A 14,713-nucleotide genomic window follows, 5' to 3' on the forward strand; every position below is an offset into this window, starting at 1 on the left:
AAGGACAATAGTTTTCTGTAGTTTACAAGGAGAACCTGACAGTTTTTGTTGCTTTGATTCTTTCCACTCCTAAGCATCCGCATACAGAATTCATAGACACATTAGTCGAATGAATATTACAATAAATTGCTGTTCTTGAATTACTTTGTTAGTGACCTTTGGGAAAATTTCATTTAAAAAAACTAGTTTTTGCTGATTTTTTGATTATACAGTCTTAATAACCTTAAAACACATTACATAGCTATATGATGTCATTCTTCAAAATCGGAATATTTGGTGTTTTAAAAACCCCTCGCCTCATTCAAAGATAAAAAAACTATGATCTAAGACCACTTTGTATATTGCCTAGAATCCATTTAGGTTTTCCTTTTTGAGTTACATTACATTTCACCTGTTTTCTACAACGTAAGGTGTAAGGTACCCTCCCATACACACACATATATTTAATGTCATATATATCTATATATATGTATATGTCATGTATAGTTTGGATTCAAATGATTAAGGCATCATTTTCATTACAGGTTAATTTTAAATCTTGATCCATTACCAACTAATTTTGAAGAGGATACAGTAGAACTATTTGGCATCCAGTGGGTTACTGAAACAGCCCTAGTACATTCATGTCGAGAGCTCTTTCATTTATTCAGGTATGTATGAGTCTGAACTCTAATGCTGTCTTGTTATTTATTGTTGGTTCTTCCACTACTGAATTCAAAAGCATCAGGGAAATTTCTCTTGTTTTGTTGCTTTATTGGTGGTTTTACCAGGAAACAATCAATCAGTAATGACTGATAAATAATGGTTTTAAGGAGCTGTTTATATTGCTTATATTGATAAGCAGAATCTTTATCAATATATATGTGAGTGTGAGCACACATGTGTCATGCTAGAGATCAAATCTAGGCTATTGTAAATGTTAGGCAAGCATCTTACTACTGAGCACTGAATACCCACACTAAGTATATATTTATGTTATATATAAACTACATATTCTCTATATAACATATTGTATATGCACTGCTTGTGTTTCTATGACAGTCTCAACTGCAGCCAATGTGTAGCCTAGGTCGACCTAGAACTTACGTGGCAATCTTTTCTTGGCCTACGGTGTTGGAATTACAAGCATGAGCCATCGTAGTAAAGACGAGCTACATTCCATGAACCCTCATAAAGAGATGTCAGAGTATCTTTAATGTCTTATATGACGTCATTTTTTTCTATTTAGAAAGATCAATACAAAAGTCATGTTTATGAATGTTTTGAGTGCCTGTATGTATGTGTACTACATGTGTGGTGACCATAGAGGTCAGAAGAAGGGATTTCATCCCATGACATTGGAATTATGGATGGTTGTGAGCTACTACAATTCATACTGGGAGCCAAATGCATATCCTCTGCAAGAGCAAAAAGTGCTCTTAACTGCTGAGCCAGCTCTTCAGCCTTGTGTTATTTATTGGCAATTTTTCTGTAATTCCAAACATTGTAGTGAAGTGGGATTTTATCCAAGAGAATTTGAAGGCAAATAGGATCGATGATCAGGAATTAAAATGAGGCATCCTAAAAGCTTTACATATATACTTTTTATTTATGTATCTGTTTAGTTTGCTTTTCTATCACTGTGATGAAAGACAGTGACAAAATGCAACTTGTGGAAAACAGGGTTTATTTGGCTTGTGGGTTTCAGTTCCCCATCAGGAGAAGCCAAGGCAGGAGCCTGGATGTAGAAACTGAAGCATAAATCACAAAGGAATGCAATGCTGCCTTCTGTCTTGCCCCCACTGCTTGCTCAGCCTGATATATACTACCTAGGACCACCTGCCCAGGGATGGCACCATCCCCAGTAAGCTGGGCTTCCCATATCATATCAATCATTGATCAAGAAAAGGCCCTTTGCTGATGGAGGCATTTTTTCATATGAGGTTCTTCTGTCCAGATAACTATTTTGTATCAAGGTGACTAGGTATTAATCAGGACAGTAATCCTTGTGTTTTCTGAACCCCTATACAGCTGTATGATACAATTTAACATAAAACTTAACCCTAGAATGTTTTATATATCTTAAGTTTCTTGAAGATAGAACTATCTCATTAATAATTGATATCTGATTTTCAAATAGTTCCTGCGATTGATCTTCTGTAAATACTTTTGTAAGTTTAGACAGAGATGTATTTTTATGAATTGTGTATTTTAAGACTTACAATGTCTGAAGCTGACTTTAAATAAACATTACAAAGTGCATTATAACAAAAATGAATTGTTAGTTCCTGGAGTGCTAGAAACAATCCATGTATTTGCTACATGCTTTTCATTATGCTAAAGTTTACTCTCACATTTTTTAAAACAGGCAACAGATATTTAACTTGGAGTCCTTATTACAAGTCAGCTGTGATTTTGGTAAGTTTTATATGTATTTAATTACACAAAAAGGATATCACTCTATACACTTGCATATAGAGTTCTAATGTGTAATTGGAGTTTCATAAAACTATGAAGTGTTGTGTCAGAGAGTTATGGTATAGTGTATTTGATATTCCAAAAGATTATGACTTTTGAATGTTGTTATAGCTTATATTTATAGTATTGTTTTTCAGTTATATAGGACTTAAGGTAAATCTGACTTGAATAAACCTGTTTTCTGAGAATTATTTTTTTGGAGATGAGCTGGTTGGATAAAGAAGTTAACAGACCTCTTAAGACTCTTGATCTTTTCCTGCTTTCTACTTCTGGTTCCTTTTGGCATTTAATGGGTTGCTGATTTAGTGCAGTGGTATGGGTGTCTTGGAAGGAAGTTGGGACAGCAGTGTTTTTATTGTAGGCCAGTTGCTTCTCCTTATAACAATTTTAGTGAAATGTAGTATTTGGAGTCCTGACTTTGTTCAACCTAGGTTTCAAACTCAGCTAATAATGTGTTTCTTCCATAACAGTTCCTATCTTACTGAGTTATTGTACAGTTTAAATGCCATGATGCATGTTAAGTGCTTATCTGTGTCTGTCATAAGCCTAGTAAGTAGAGATCATCTGGAATATGTTTTTGGTCAATTAGGTTCATTAATTTACCAAAACATTGAGTAAATGCACGTGCTTATTTATGTAGGATGTAAACTCTATGGGGCTTTATTTTGGATTGGATGCTGTTAAGGCACAAAGGCAATTAGATGAGTCACAGGAAGGAAGGTTGGGAGGGTTTTCAGTAGTTAAACTGGGCTTAGTAACATGAACACAAAGATGTTGCCTGTGCTATGTGATTTCATATAGCCTTATTTCTGTGCTCAGATATGATTATAAAGGGTTGACTTTTGTCACTTTACTTAACCACAGAGTAGCCCTATCTTATTTTTGTATTTAATGAAAATCGTTTATTTTCTGGCATCATAGTCTAATTGTTATCACCTACTAGTTAACTGTCAAGTTTGTCTTGTTTTCATTGGGTGTTAACAGTAAATACAAATTATCATTGTTTTATTTTACTATTTTTAGTGGGACTGGTTCATGCCAGACATGCAAAGTATTTACTTCCTGGTACAGAGAGTTCTTGTTCTGTCCCTTAAGTTCTCAGGTTTGCTTTCAGTGTAGGCAGCATTGACCCATCATAAATATGTGGAGTATGTGTTTAATCATTAAACCTTGGTGACTGGTGATTTGTCCATCACTGTTTTTTATTGATCTGTTTTTATTGCTTGGTTTTCTTTTGGTTCTGTGATACATTTTTGTTTCTTTGAATATCTACTAATATTACATAGTGATAACTGTTATGAATTTTATATATTTGCTTCTAGGAAACTGCAGCATTCACCTTGCTAATTGTTAGTTTTTAGTTCTGGCTTGCTATTTAATATTTTAATTCTATTAGGTCTTTTTGAAGTTTGTTTTCAATTTTGTGAGGGCTTCTACAAGCAGCTTCTAGTAGCCTAGGAAGAAGCCTGGCAAACTTTTCTGATGTGTGGTAACTTATGTTTTTTATTTCTGCTAATTAAGAACTAGTTCAGTCCTAACTGGTGGGCAGAGTTGTTCCCAATGTTCTTAAGTCCCAGGCAGTGTGATCCTGTTTTCTCTACCTTTGATTAGTTTTGGTCTCTTATGTATCATAATATTTATCAGTGTTTTGCATATAGTAATAAGGTATATAGTTCTTGGTGATGTGAATGTTAAAAAATGAGCAAAAAGTGTTGCAAGGGATGAGTTTAGAAGAATTATTGAAAGATTATTTCATATTCAAATAATTATAAGGAGGTTGATTTTATTATAAATATAGTTAGTCACCTTTTATTTATTTTGACTTGAGAGCAACAAGAATTAACAGCAAGTTAAGCCTGTAAAAAATTTTAGCTATTGCTCTCTACAGTGTTTAAACTATCCTTGATAGTATCTGTTTCCTTTTAGGGAAGATAGCCTCCTTGCACGCCAAAGCAGACAGTATTAGGCAGCAATGTGTAGTGTTTCTTCACTACATTAAAGTTTTCATCTTAAGGTAGGTTAACAGTATTTTTTATTATTTCGTTGTTATCTATGGGCATATTCACACAGACTCTTGTATATTTATTCTCTCTGATGACTTTTTAGGTTTCTGAAAGTACAAGAAGCAGAGAGCCAGAGTCTTCCTGTCCATCTCTATGAAGCTTTGGAAGCTCAGCTTCCCTCGAAGTTGGTTGATGAGCTTCGTGGATTACTTCTATATATTGGACATCTAGCTGAACTTCCCAATGTTACTCTAGGAGCATTTGTAAATCAAAACCAGATTAAGGTTTGATTAGTTTAATTTTTAAGTTATCCAACTTTTTCTCCCCCAAGAAAAAGTATTACTGAGGAATAAGAATTGGTGCATGTTCGGCGTGAACTGGAGCTCCGATCTGCTTGTTAATTATGTCTTATCTTTATAAATGTGCTTTACCTTGTCTCTCCATTTACACAGCTTCTTTAACTGAGATCTGGGAAGGATTCAAAGATTGGTATGCCTCAAGTGTATAAAACACTACCCTGTATTAATGTCTGTTCTCCATTCAACAGTGTAAATGCTTAGACATTTCAAATAAAAATAATGTGTTTGAAATTTCTGTCATTCTCATTGATAAAAGTTTAGGCAAATGTCATGTCATTTGTATGTTACAAATTTAAGAAAGAAAGTTGATATCTCTCTTTCTCTCTAAAGACAGTGTCTTAAGAATCTGAGGTTGGCCTCCGGATGACCTTGGAGTTCTGATCTTTTAGCCTCTTCTCACCCTCCATCCCCAAGTGTTGAGCTTACAGACTCAAACCATCAACCATCATACCCAGTTTATGAAATGCTGGAAATTTTCCTTGGGTCTTTATTTGTGCTGGCAGAGTACACTACCAACTCTATTCTTAGCCTCAAAGGAAAATCATGTGGAGAAATACACTTTCACATCTGAACCTTAATATACCAGCTTAATGGTAGAATGTTTATCACATTCATAGTGTTGGGTTCAATCCCCAACAATCCAAAGGGGAAAAATGTGCACTTTTAAGCCCACATCTATGTATTCCTATCTTTCACATTTTGGAATATGGTTGGCTGGTTTAAATATACCTCTTTTCTACCAGTGATAAACACTTACTCTGAAGTTTAATTTAAAAAAATGATATTACTATTACTGATTAGGCAAATAACAGGTAAATTCTGCATATATGAAAATTGGGGCATATGTAAGTGAGAAATTATGATAATTTATGAGATTCTCTGAACTTGTAACCCTTTCTATTGCATTTGGCTTTACTAGGTTTTTAGTAACATGATACTAGTCAAAACTTATATTTTGGTGGATTTTCATGATAAAATATTGATATTGAGATTAGTATGTAAGAATAAAAAGTGTTCTAATTGAGTTTATAGGTTAATGTGTTTAATCCTCTACTAGCTTTTTAGATTCTGTCATATGATAAAGGTATGTCTGTAGTTTGTAGAGGAAGAGTAATTTCCTTTTCTGTTTTCTGTATATTAGAGTGGTTGTATTGTCATCCTTCAAATGCATAAGAAAATAAACATGAATAACTTATATAAGCAGAAAGTAGCCTTTGTTCATAAGGGTCTTTATCTGAGATTTTTGTGGACATTTTGATTTGGTAGACTTGAACTAATTAATTTGAAATATATAAGATTTTATGCTAAAGCAGGATCTTATTAAAATATAAAATATATACCAAAATACTATTCTAGACTGAAATAATTTTTTTAAACGTAGGATTTTTATATAACTTATCTTGCGTACATATGAAGAACATTTTAGCTACTTTTCCAGTTGAGCATCCAAAATATTTACATTAGAGATACTACTTATTAGATATTAGATATTATAAGTAGTTTTTTCTATTTCTTTGTTTTTTTTTAGCAATTAACCTGAATTTTTCAGATGATGATTCGTGCATGTGTGTGTGTTTGTGTGTGTGTGATATTTGTTGATTTCGTTTTTTTTATGTCTTGTTATTTATGCTGTTAAAAGCATTTTGGTTTCTACATTTGTAGCTGCCATTGATTTCTTTTAAAATATGTAGGGGGCAGGGCTTAAGCGATGTCTCAGGTTTAAGAGCATAAATGCAGAAGACCTGGGTTTCATTCCCAGCGACCGCATGATGCTCACAAGCATCTGTAACTCCAGTTCCAGAGAATCTGATTCACTCTTCTGGTGTCTGTGGTCACTAAGTGTGCACATGATGCGTATTGCCTGTATGCATTGTAATTTAAAAACTATGTAGGGAAATGGGGAATATGATACTTGTTTCTGTAAATGGATGTGAACACTATTCATGGGTTACATTTTCCTCATTTATTTGAGATGTCATTTATTTATCTCTTTCCTGTTCTGCTGATTGTTTTCTTTCCCCATTCCACTGAGTTCTTAGTCTAGCATGTTTGTTTGTAATGATAAGGAAAAACCTTTGTCATTTTCTTTCCTAGTTTTTTCAGTGGAACTTGTTAATGTCACTTGTTTTTACTGTGATACTCAGTATTGACAGGTGGTAACCCAGTGCACCTAAGAGCTAAAAATTCTGACTTGATTTCCATAGAATTGTTTGAATGCTTAATCACAGATTGAGAGATAAAATTCTTTAACTTTGTGAAGATGACCATATGGCTGGTTTGATAATCTGAAGTTCACTTTTTTATCTCTTATCGTTCCTATGCACTCACTGTATATAACTCACTTTAATATGCATTAGAGAATATTTCTTAGATAAGTCTCAAGCAAAGACTGTATCTTAAAGATTTCCTTGCAGCCCCGTGGCTAAGTAGAATCAGCGGTTGGTTGGGGGGCTTGGTACTGTGGAGTCTGTTTAGCCATCTCAGTGTGTGCCTGTATTAAACCCGAAAGAAAATGTATCCTTTCAAGGATCTCCAGCGAAAGAGTTCTCTAGTCAAAGACAAGTATTTCCCTGAGATTGTGAATAGTTAGTTGGTTATCAGTGTGCATGGAGTTGTGTGATGTGCAAAATACCTAGAGAAGATGAATTTTAATTCATACTTGATAATGTCATTTTCAGCTCTTCCCTCCATCATGGCATTTATTACATCTCTACTTAGACACCCATTGGCTGGTGCTGGAAATACTGTACATGCTGGGAGAAAAATTGAGTAAGTTTATGATTTTCTGTCTAAATTCTTTTAAAAATTCCTAAGGATGGGTTGATTGATTGGTTGGTTCTTTTTAAAAATCTTAAGATTGAACTATTGATTGATTGATTCATTCATTCATAATTTTAGAATGGAATTAGTCGTTGAGTATGCTGGCATATGGTCTATAATCCCAGCTCATAGGAAGCTGAGGCAGAGGGATCATGAGGTCAGCCTAGATTATATGCTGAATTCTGGTTCAGCCTGAATGACATAGTAAGACCCTGTTCAAAAGAAAATAAACAATTATGCTGTAAGTACTTGATGTGACCTTCAAAAAAAAGGAGATAAAAGAAGTGTTTATGCCCTTTTTTTTTTTTTTTTTTTTAAGTGCGGAATAGAGTTTATTCAAGTCATGGGAGAGTTAAGAGGGTAGTAGAGGCAGAGAGAGAGAAGAGAGGAATAGAGGAGTAGAGGCCGGCCATGAGCATGTGGGGGGGGGGAAGGGAAGGGGAAGAGAGGGGTAAAGTGGGGGTGGGAATCATGGCTGCAAGAGTACATATGCCTCGCTTCTTAAAGTATCTATCTTTCATTTAGCAGATTTAGCAGATCATTTGTGAATGTACATGTGTTTGTATGTGAATGTGTGTGTGTGTGTGCGCGCGCGCGCGCACATGAGCCTCCACGATGAGACAAGGTCTCTTTTTTTTTTGTTTTTTTTTGGAGACAGGGTTTTTTTCTGCATAGCCCTCGTTATCCTGGAACTTCCTCTGTAGATCAGACTTGCCTCAAACTCACAGATATTCCCCTGCCTCTGCCTTCCAAGTGCTATATTTAAAGGCATACATCGCAACTGTCTGGCTGAGACAGAGTTTCTTACTGACTTAACCTGGACATGCCGTTCAAGCTAAACTGACTAACAAAGCCCAGAGTCTTCTTTCCCTGCTATTGGATTATAGCCCTTGGTGGCTTTTGCTTGGGTGCTGGGGATCAGATCTATGGTTTTCATAGTGACGTAGCAGCGTTTTAACCAGTAAGATACCTCCCCAGCTCCCACTTAGCAGCTTGTTAGCTTTTAAACACGTTTTTGAATTTTTTTTAATATTGTAAATGTTTCCCAGAAAACACATATACATGCACCTTTAATATGTTTTATAACATACTTCCTTAGACATAGAACGGTGCATTGAAGTTTTGACATTAATTATATTATGTTCCTTTATTTCAGACTCTTGCCAGTAATGGATTTATGTTGCTAATATATAGAAAGATAGACTAAATGTCTTTTTTTTCCCAGTGGCTTTTTGGTTATCAGTTAATGTCAAGATCTTTACATAATTTTAATTTTCTGTTATTTGCCTTGTTTTTAATTTTGCAAATTTTCTAGCTTTTTTTTTTAGAAGTTTGTATATATGGACAATCATCTTATATTTCAGATGCTGTGATTATATTTTGTTCATTTGGTCTTCTTTTTTTTGAGACAAGAATATTACTTAACTATTTACCCCTGGCTGACCTCAATATGTAGACCAGGCTGTCTTGGAACTCAAAGAGATCAACCTGCTTCTGCCTTTGGAGTGCTGAGATGAAAGGCATGTGCTACCCACAAATACCCAGCAAACGCTCTGGGCTTCTTTGTTTTGTTTTGGTTTTGGTTTTTAAATTTTGCTATTGGCATTTTACTTTTCAAAGACATCTATATGTCAATACTTGGTTTCTGTTTATGTATGTACATAACTACATAGACAAAGTGTATCCACAGATTTATAATGACTGTGTTCCATCTATTAGAACAATATTCAAATGGACACACTGAGATATAGGTACAGGTTTTGGCTATTGTTTATCTTGGTTTTGCTCTGTTTTATGCCATAAAACAATTATAAGTAGTAAGCATACCAATTATAAGCATACCAGCATCAATTAAAAAAACCCCAAAAACAAACTGTTTTATCTCCATTGTTCTTAGAGTAGTAGATGATTACTTTTTTGTGTTTTTCTTTTATTTTAAAGTGACAAAGCAATTATGCTTTTCAAAGATGACCTCATTAATACAAGAGAAGTTAACTAAAATGAATATAGAATTGGAAGTTTTTTAGATAATACATGAACCCATAATTGGTTATTCTAAATTTAATTTACTTACAAAAAACCCCCAAAAATCTTAAAATTTTATTTTACTTTAGAATCTGAAGAGGGAAAATAATTTTTTTCTTGTGAAAATTAATACAGTCTGAGGTTTTAAAATAGAATTTATTTTATTTTGCAGAACAAGTTGTTTATGGTCATCAGTTTATTAGTCAGGCAGGTGACAGTTTAACCAATGTCAGCCTCTTTGAAGAACATTGTGAACATCTTTTCTGTGACTTAATATGCCTGTCACTCAACAGATATGACAAGGTAATGCTTTAAGAGTTATTAATATTTTAATTATAACAATCCTTAGTACTTGTGGTTTAACACATAAGAATTTGAAATAGTTTCTATGTTAATGATTCATGTTTTGTATTTTGTTGCTAATATCTTGGAGCTAGATGTGGCAAGAATTTTGATATAAATGTTTACTGGAATTTATCTTACATGTTAATTTTTTAAGTACATTAAAATAGTAAGTACATATTAATGATATAATGATATATATATTACATAATGTTCAAATGAGGTTAAATATCAGATCTTTATGATAAAAACATAACTATTCTCACTGTGTACATCAGTGTCCTGAAACACTTAATCTTGCCTAGTTGTAGGTTAACACATGTTTACTTTGTCTTATAATGAATGTAAATTTATTCATACATTTCTATCAGGTGTGTGTGCATGTGTGTGCGTGTGTGTGTGAGTGCGCACATATACATGTGCACGTGTGTTAGTGTGTTAGATGGAACAGATCCAAGTAAGTAAACTGAGGTTCATTCCACCATATACTCAAACAGGTGTTGAGTAAAGAATATTATACTAGAAGGTACTTGCACTGATGTCCTTTTTACTTTCTTTAGCTGCTCTCACACAGTTTGGACTATTTTAGTAGTCGTGACAGAGCTTATTTCTAACAGAATCTTAAATGTGTACTGCTTGGCTAATGCTTGAAAAGTTTTCTTTTTTTGTTTCTTTAGCTGAAAATCATGTACTTTGGTTGTAAGGGAACTTTTTAAAAAGTTGGTGAAATGATACTTGTTCTTCCGTCATCTATGCGGCATGTAAATGGCTCTGCTTCTTTTTGTAGGTTATGCCTTCAGAAGCATTAATGATTAGTCACTACCCGTGCTCCTGTGTTAAAGAATTATGGGTTCTACTCATTCATCTTCTAGACCACAGAAGTAAACGGTCTGTTGCAGAAGTAAGTGGGAAAATGGATATTTACTTGTTGTAACTAGTTTGTATGTTGGATTCCATATGTAGGAGAATGGCTGCACAAAGCATGCATAGTATTAGATTTGCATGTAGAATATTCTGTTGTATTAGCTTGTTTCTCCCAGAGAATGTGCATCAATAGAATATATGAGGACGTTATAAGAGATCGACTAATATAGTTGCAGAAGCTGATCCTGGCATGTATGTGGCAACCTGGTGACCCAAGAGAACTGTCTACACAAGTTTCAGTCTGAGTCCAAAGGCCTGAAATCTTGAGAGCCAGCAGATGTACTTTCATTCCAAATTTAAGGGAGGGAAAAAATCACTACACCAACTTGAAGAAATCTTCGTTGATCTGCAGGGCAGCTTTTTAATTTCATAACATGTCTAGTTGAATGGAGGGATTCACGCACATTAAAGAGGGCAATCTGCTTTACTGCAGCTACTAATTCAAATGTCAACTTCAGAAAATTCAAAAATGTGTATCCAGTATAACATTTAATCTATTATCTGGGGACTTGTGTGTGTGTACAAATAGTAGAGTGAGGAAGAATCCTAAAGTAACGTGATTTTCCTCATACACAGAAATGAAATGAGCAGAATGCAAAGGGTTATAGTGTATCATCTTCTGTGTAGGGAAGCAGAGAAAAGGGTGTGTGAGCACATGTGCTGATATACTCAAGAAAACACTGGAATGGCAAGAAGCCATGCCCTAGTGAATTATAAATTATTGCTGGTTGCTAATGTAGAAATTTATCAGCAGTGGGGCAGGAGGCAGAGATAGGTCTGCTCTATCTGTGCCTGTAGCTCTGCACTAGGGAGACCGAGGAGTTATTTTCAGAGAGCTCTTCTGAAGTAAAGCTGGAGTTCCTGACTTCACCTCAGAAAAGCATTCAAGATGAGGCAGTATGAAGCAGAGTTGGAGTGGTTTTGTTTTCTTTTTTAATATTATAATTACATCATTTCTTAACTCCAAAACATTTTATTTACTTCCTAAGTGCATCCCCCTATGCCTTTCTCATTCAGATTCACAACCTCCTTTTCTTTATTGTTTCATATATTTTTGTGTATTGGTACTTTTCTCTGGGGAAGACTTTCCCACTATTACCATTCCTTAGTTGCCTGTAATTCTTTTTGTAGGGTTGAATCCTCCTGAGCTTTCCTCCTTCCACATTAATATGTCTCTTGGTGTCATCCAGCCACCTGCCCTGCAGCTCTTTGGATCAGAGACTGAAACACACACACACACATACACACACAAGCTTATTTTTGAAATGCCTTGGCTACTCAAAGGCTAGTCAGTCCAATCTTTCCATTACTAGCATACTTTTTTCTTCAGTATTCCTGTCTCAGTATCTTCTAGATCTACTTTGAACTTTGCTACCCTGTTACCTTTGTGAGGCTTATTGTTCTGTGCTGCCCAAGATGCTTCTGGGGCCACTTTCTCTATCCAACTACATTATAGATGATCTTCCCTCCTTCCCTCTGCAGCTCTAAATTTTATCGCCCCCCGCCCAAGTCATGGCATTTCTCTCTTCTCCACTGCATCCTAAGATCTAAGGGTCCCAACCATTCTCCCTTTGCCCCAGCCATTGGCTGCTGCCATCTTTATTGGTAACAAACACCAGTTGGGGACAAGGTCTTTCAGCATTTGAACATGAAGATTCCCCATTAAATCTGTAGATGAGGATGGTCTAGAACTCACAGAGATTTATCTACCTGCCTCTGCCTCCCATGTTTTGGGATTAAAGGCTTGTGCTATCACTGGCTGGCTTTTTAAAAAATGCTTTAATTCTTTGAAGTTTATTATTTTAGATTTCATGTCTTGGGATTTATCTGGGGTGAAGATCATCGACAAACATTGGATGTAGACCAGAGAGACTGACTCTTAAAATATGTTTTTTTTTTTTTTTTTTTCTTTTTCTGAAAAATCTGGGAAGTGGACTTTTTTCTTATTTCTGTGTCTGATATGAACAGTGAGGATATGTGGGTCCGGTTGAGTCTAGAGGTTAGCTATGGATTAGGTGAATGATGTCAAGCAGACATAGGCTAGGCTGGTTTGTATGATTAAGTTGTCTATGCCTGGATTTCGGTGTAAATCTGAGTATTTTGTTGTAAAGGAGGAAGACAGGATCAGGTGGATTCACCAGGCTAGACCTGAAGAAGGGTGTGTTAGATCTGGCTAAGTGGAAAGGTTGGAATGTGACATGGAAGGGGCCTGGGAGTGGTGTGGGGAAGTGTACTCAAGGTAGGTCTACATGGACGGAGGCCTTGGGGTTGCTTATGGTGTAGGCAGCATGGCTAGATTAGGTATGGGCACTGGAAAAGGACCCAAGCTCAATTTGGAGCATTGTGGAAGGGAAGGATTAAGTGTATTCACTTGGCTAGCTCCTAGAAAAGGATGTGCAGGATAGAGTTAAGTGATTTTTAGTACTTTGTTTGTTCTGTTGTAAGCATAGGCATTAGGAAGAGGCACTTAGGCAAAGTCTACAAGTCACCCAAGAGCATAAGTATCATCTTCTCGAGAGCAAGTAGCCATTAAGTATCTCAATAATAGCTGTGTGTGTATGATTTTTGAGACTTTTGATATTACATCTCAAAGGGCTATAAAAGGAGCTTAATTGAGTTATGGATAGTTGTAAATGTTCATCCTTAATTTAAATGAGTTGATACAGTAAGTAGTTCTAGATGTGCTTCCATGAGATTCCTGCTCTTAGAGTAAACTTGAGAGTCACAGGGGTGGATGTAGAGTTAAAAATAAAAAGTATGCTGTTACTGTAAGGACAGTCTCTGTCTTCTAATGCTCCAACCCTTTAATACAGTTCTTCATGTTGTTAGATTATTTTTGTTGCTACTTCATAACTGTAATTTTGTTACTGTTATAAATAGTAAGTTAAATATTTGTGTTTTCTGATGGCCTTATGCAACCCCAATTGTTTGACTGCAGAGAAGTCACAACCAACAGGTTGTGAACCCTTGATTTATATAGTTTTGTGAAATTCCCAGAAAACTGTAGACTTATATATAGGGAAGTCCAAAGCTGTACTCAAACATAAACCTTGAGTTTTGTTCTTTTCTCTTTTACCTTTCTTAACTTGAAATATCTCTACCAAAAAAGGAAATATTGTCTCTATATTGGAAATATTCATAGCATGTTAATTATGCTGGAACCTTTAAAATGTTTTTATTTACTCTTTGAGTATTTCATACAATGTAAATTTGAGTGTATTCTTTCCTCTTCCCAAATTCCTTCCAGATCTCTCCTCACCTTCTACTCACCCAACTCCATGTTTTTTCTCTTTAAAAAAAAAAAAAAAAAAGGTATATACACACCTCAACAACAACAGCATAAGAGTTCAGTTTGCACGGGGTTGCTGTTGAGTGCAGCTGATATATACACACAGTTCACTCCATGCTGGTTCCCTGTCCCTGCAGCTTTCAATTGCAAAACGCTTCTTGGTGAGGGGTGGGCCTTTGCGCTGATTTGTTCTCCTCAGTGCTGGATTCTGTCAGGCTTGGGCTTGTGCAGGTCTTGTTCATGTTGTCTGTTTCTGTTGTGCTGCTTGTTTGATTCATGAAGGTCCCTCCCAACCGCATGTTTCCTTAATTTTCTGTGTCTTTCTACCCTACTTCAAAACAGTTTTAGTGTGGATTTTCATAAATCTCTAATTTTAGAATCATGTTAATGTTTCCTATGCACAAAAATAATGTATTTAGAAAGTGCACTAAACAGAAGAATGTAAGAAGTAATTGAAGCCATTTATATTTCAAATGAATAAAAACACAATACAG

At 35.3% G+C, this 14,713-nt stretch overlaps 1 protein-coding gene across 1 annotated transcript in view; it reads left to right on the plus strand.

Moving 5' to 3' along the window:
- Positions 1-14,713, plus strand: part of MMS22L (MMS22 like, DNA repair protein) — a gene marked incomplete at its 5' end in the record, with an annotated part of 108,216 nt that overhangs the window by 426 nt on the left and 93,077 nt on the right. Inside the window, 7 exons of the mRNA XM_080938565.1 lie at positions 525-650; positions 2,348-2,397; positions 4,384-4,471; positions 4,564-4,744; positions 7,498-7,588; positions 9,837-9,967; positions 10,794-10,907. Of these exons, the coding sequence (XP_080794691.1) occupies positions 525-650; positions 2,348-2,397; positions 4,384-4,471; positions 4,564-4,744; positions 7,498-7,588; positions 9,837-9,967; positions 10,794-10,907 (781 nt within the window). The remainder of the gene's footprint in view (positions 1-524; positions 651-2,347; positions 2,398-4,383; positions 4,472-4,563; positions 4,745-7,497; positions 7,589-9,836; positions 9,968-10,793; positions 10,908-14,713) is intronic.

Source organism: Micromys minutus, assembly GCF_963924665.1.
Source record: "Micromys minutus genome assembly, chromosome: 26".
NCBI lineage: Eukaryota > Metazoa > Chordata > Mammalia > Rodentia > Muridae > Micromys > Micromys minutus.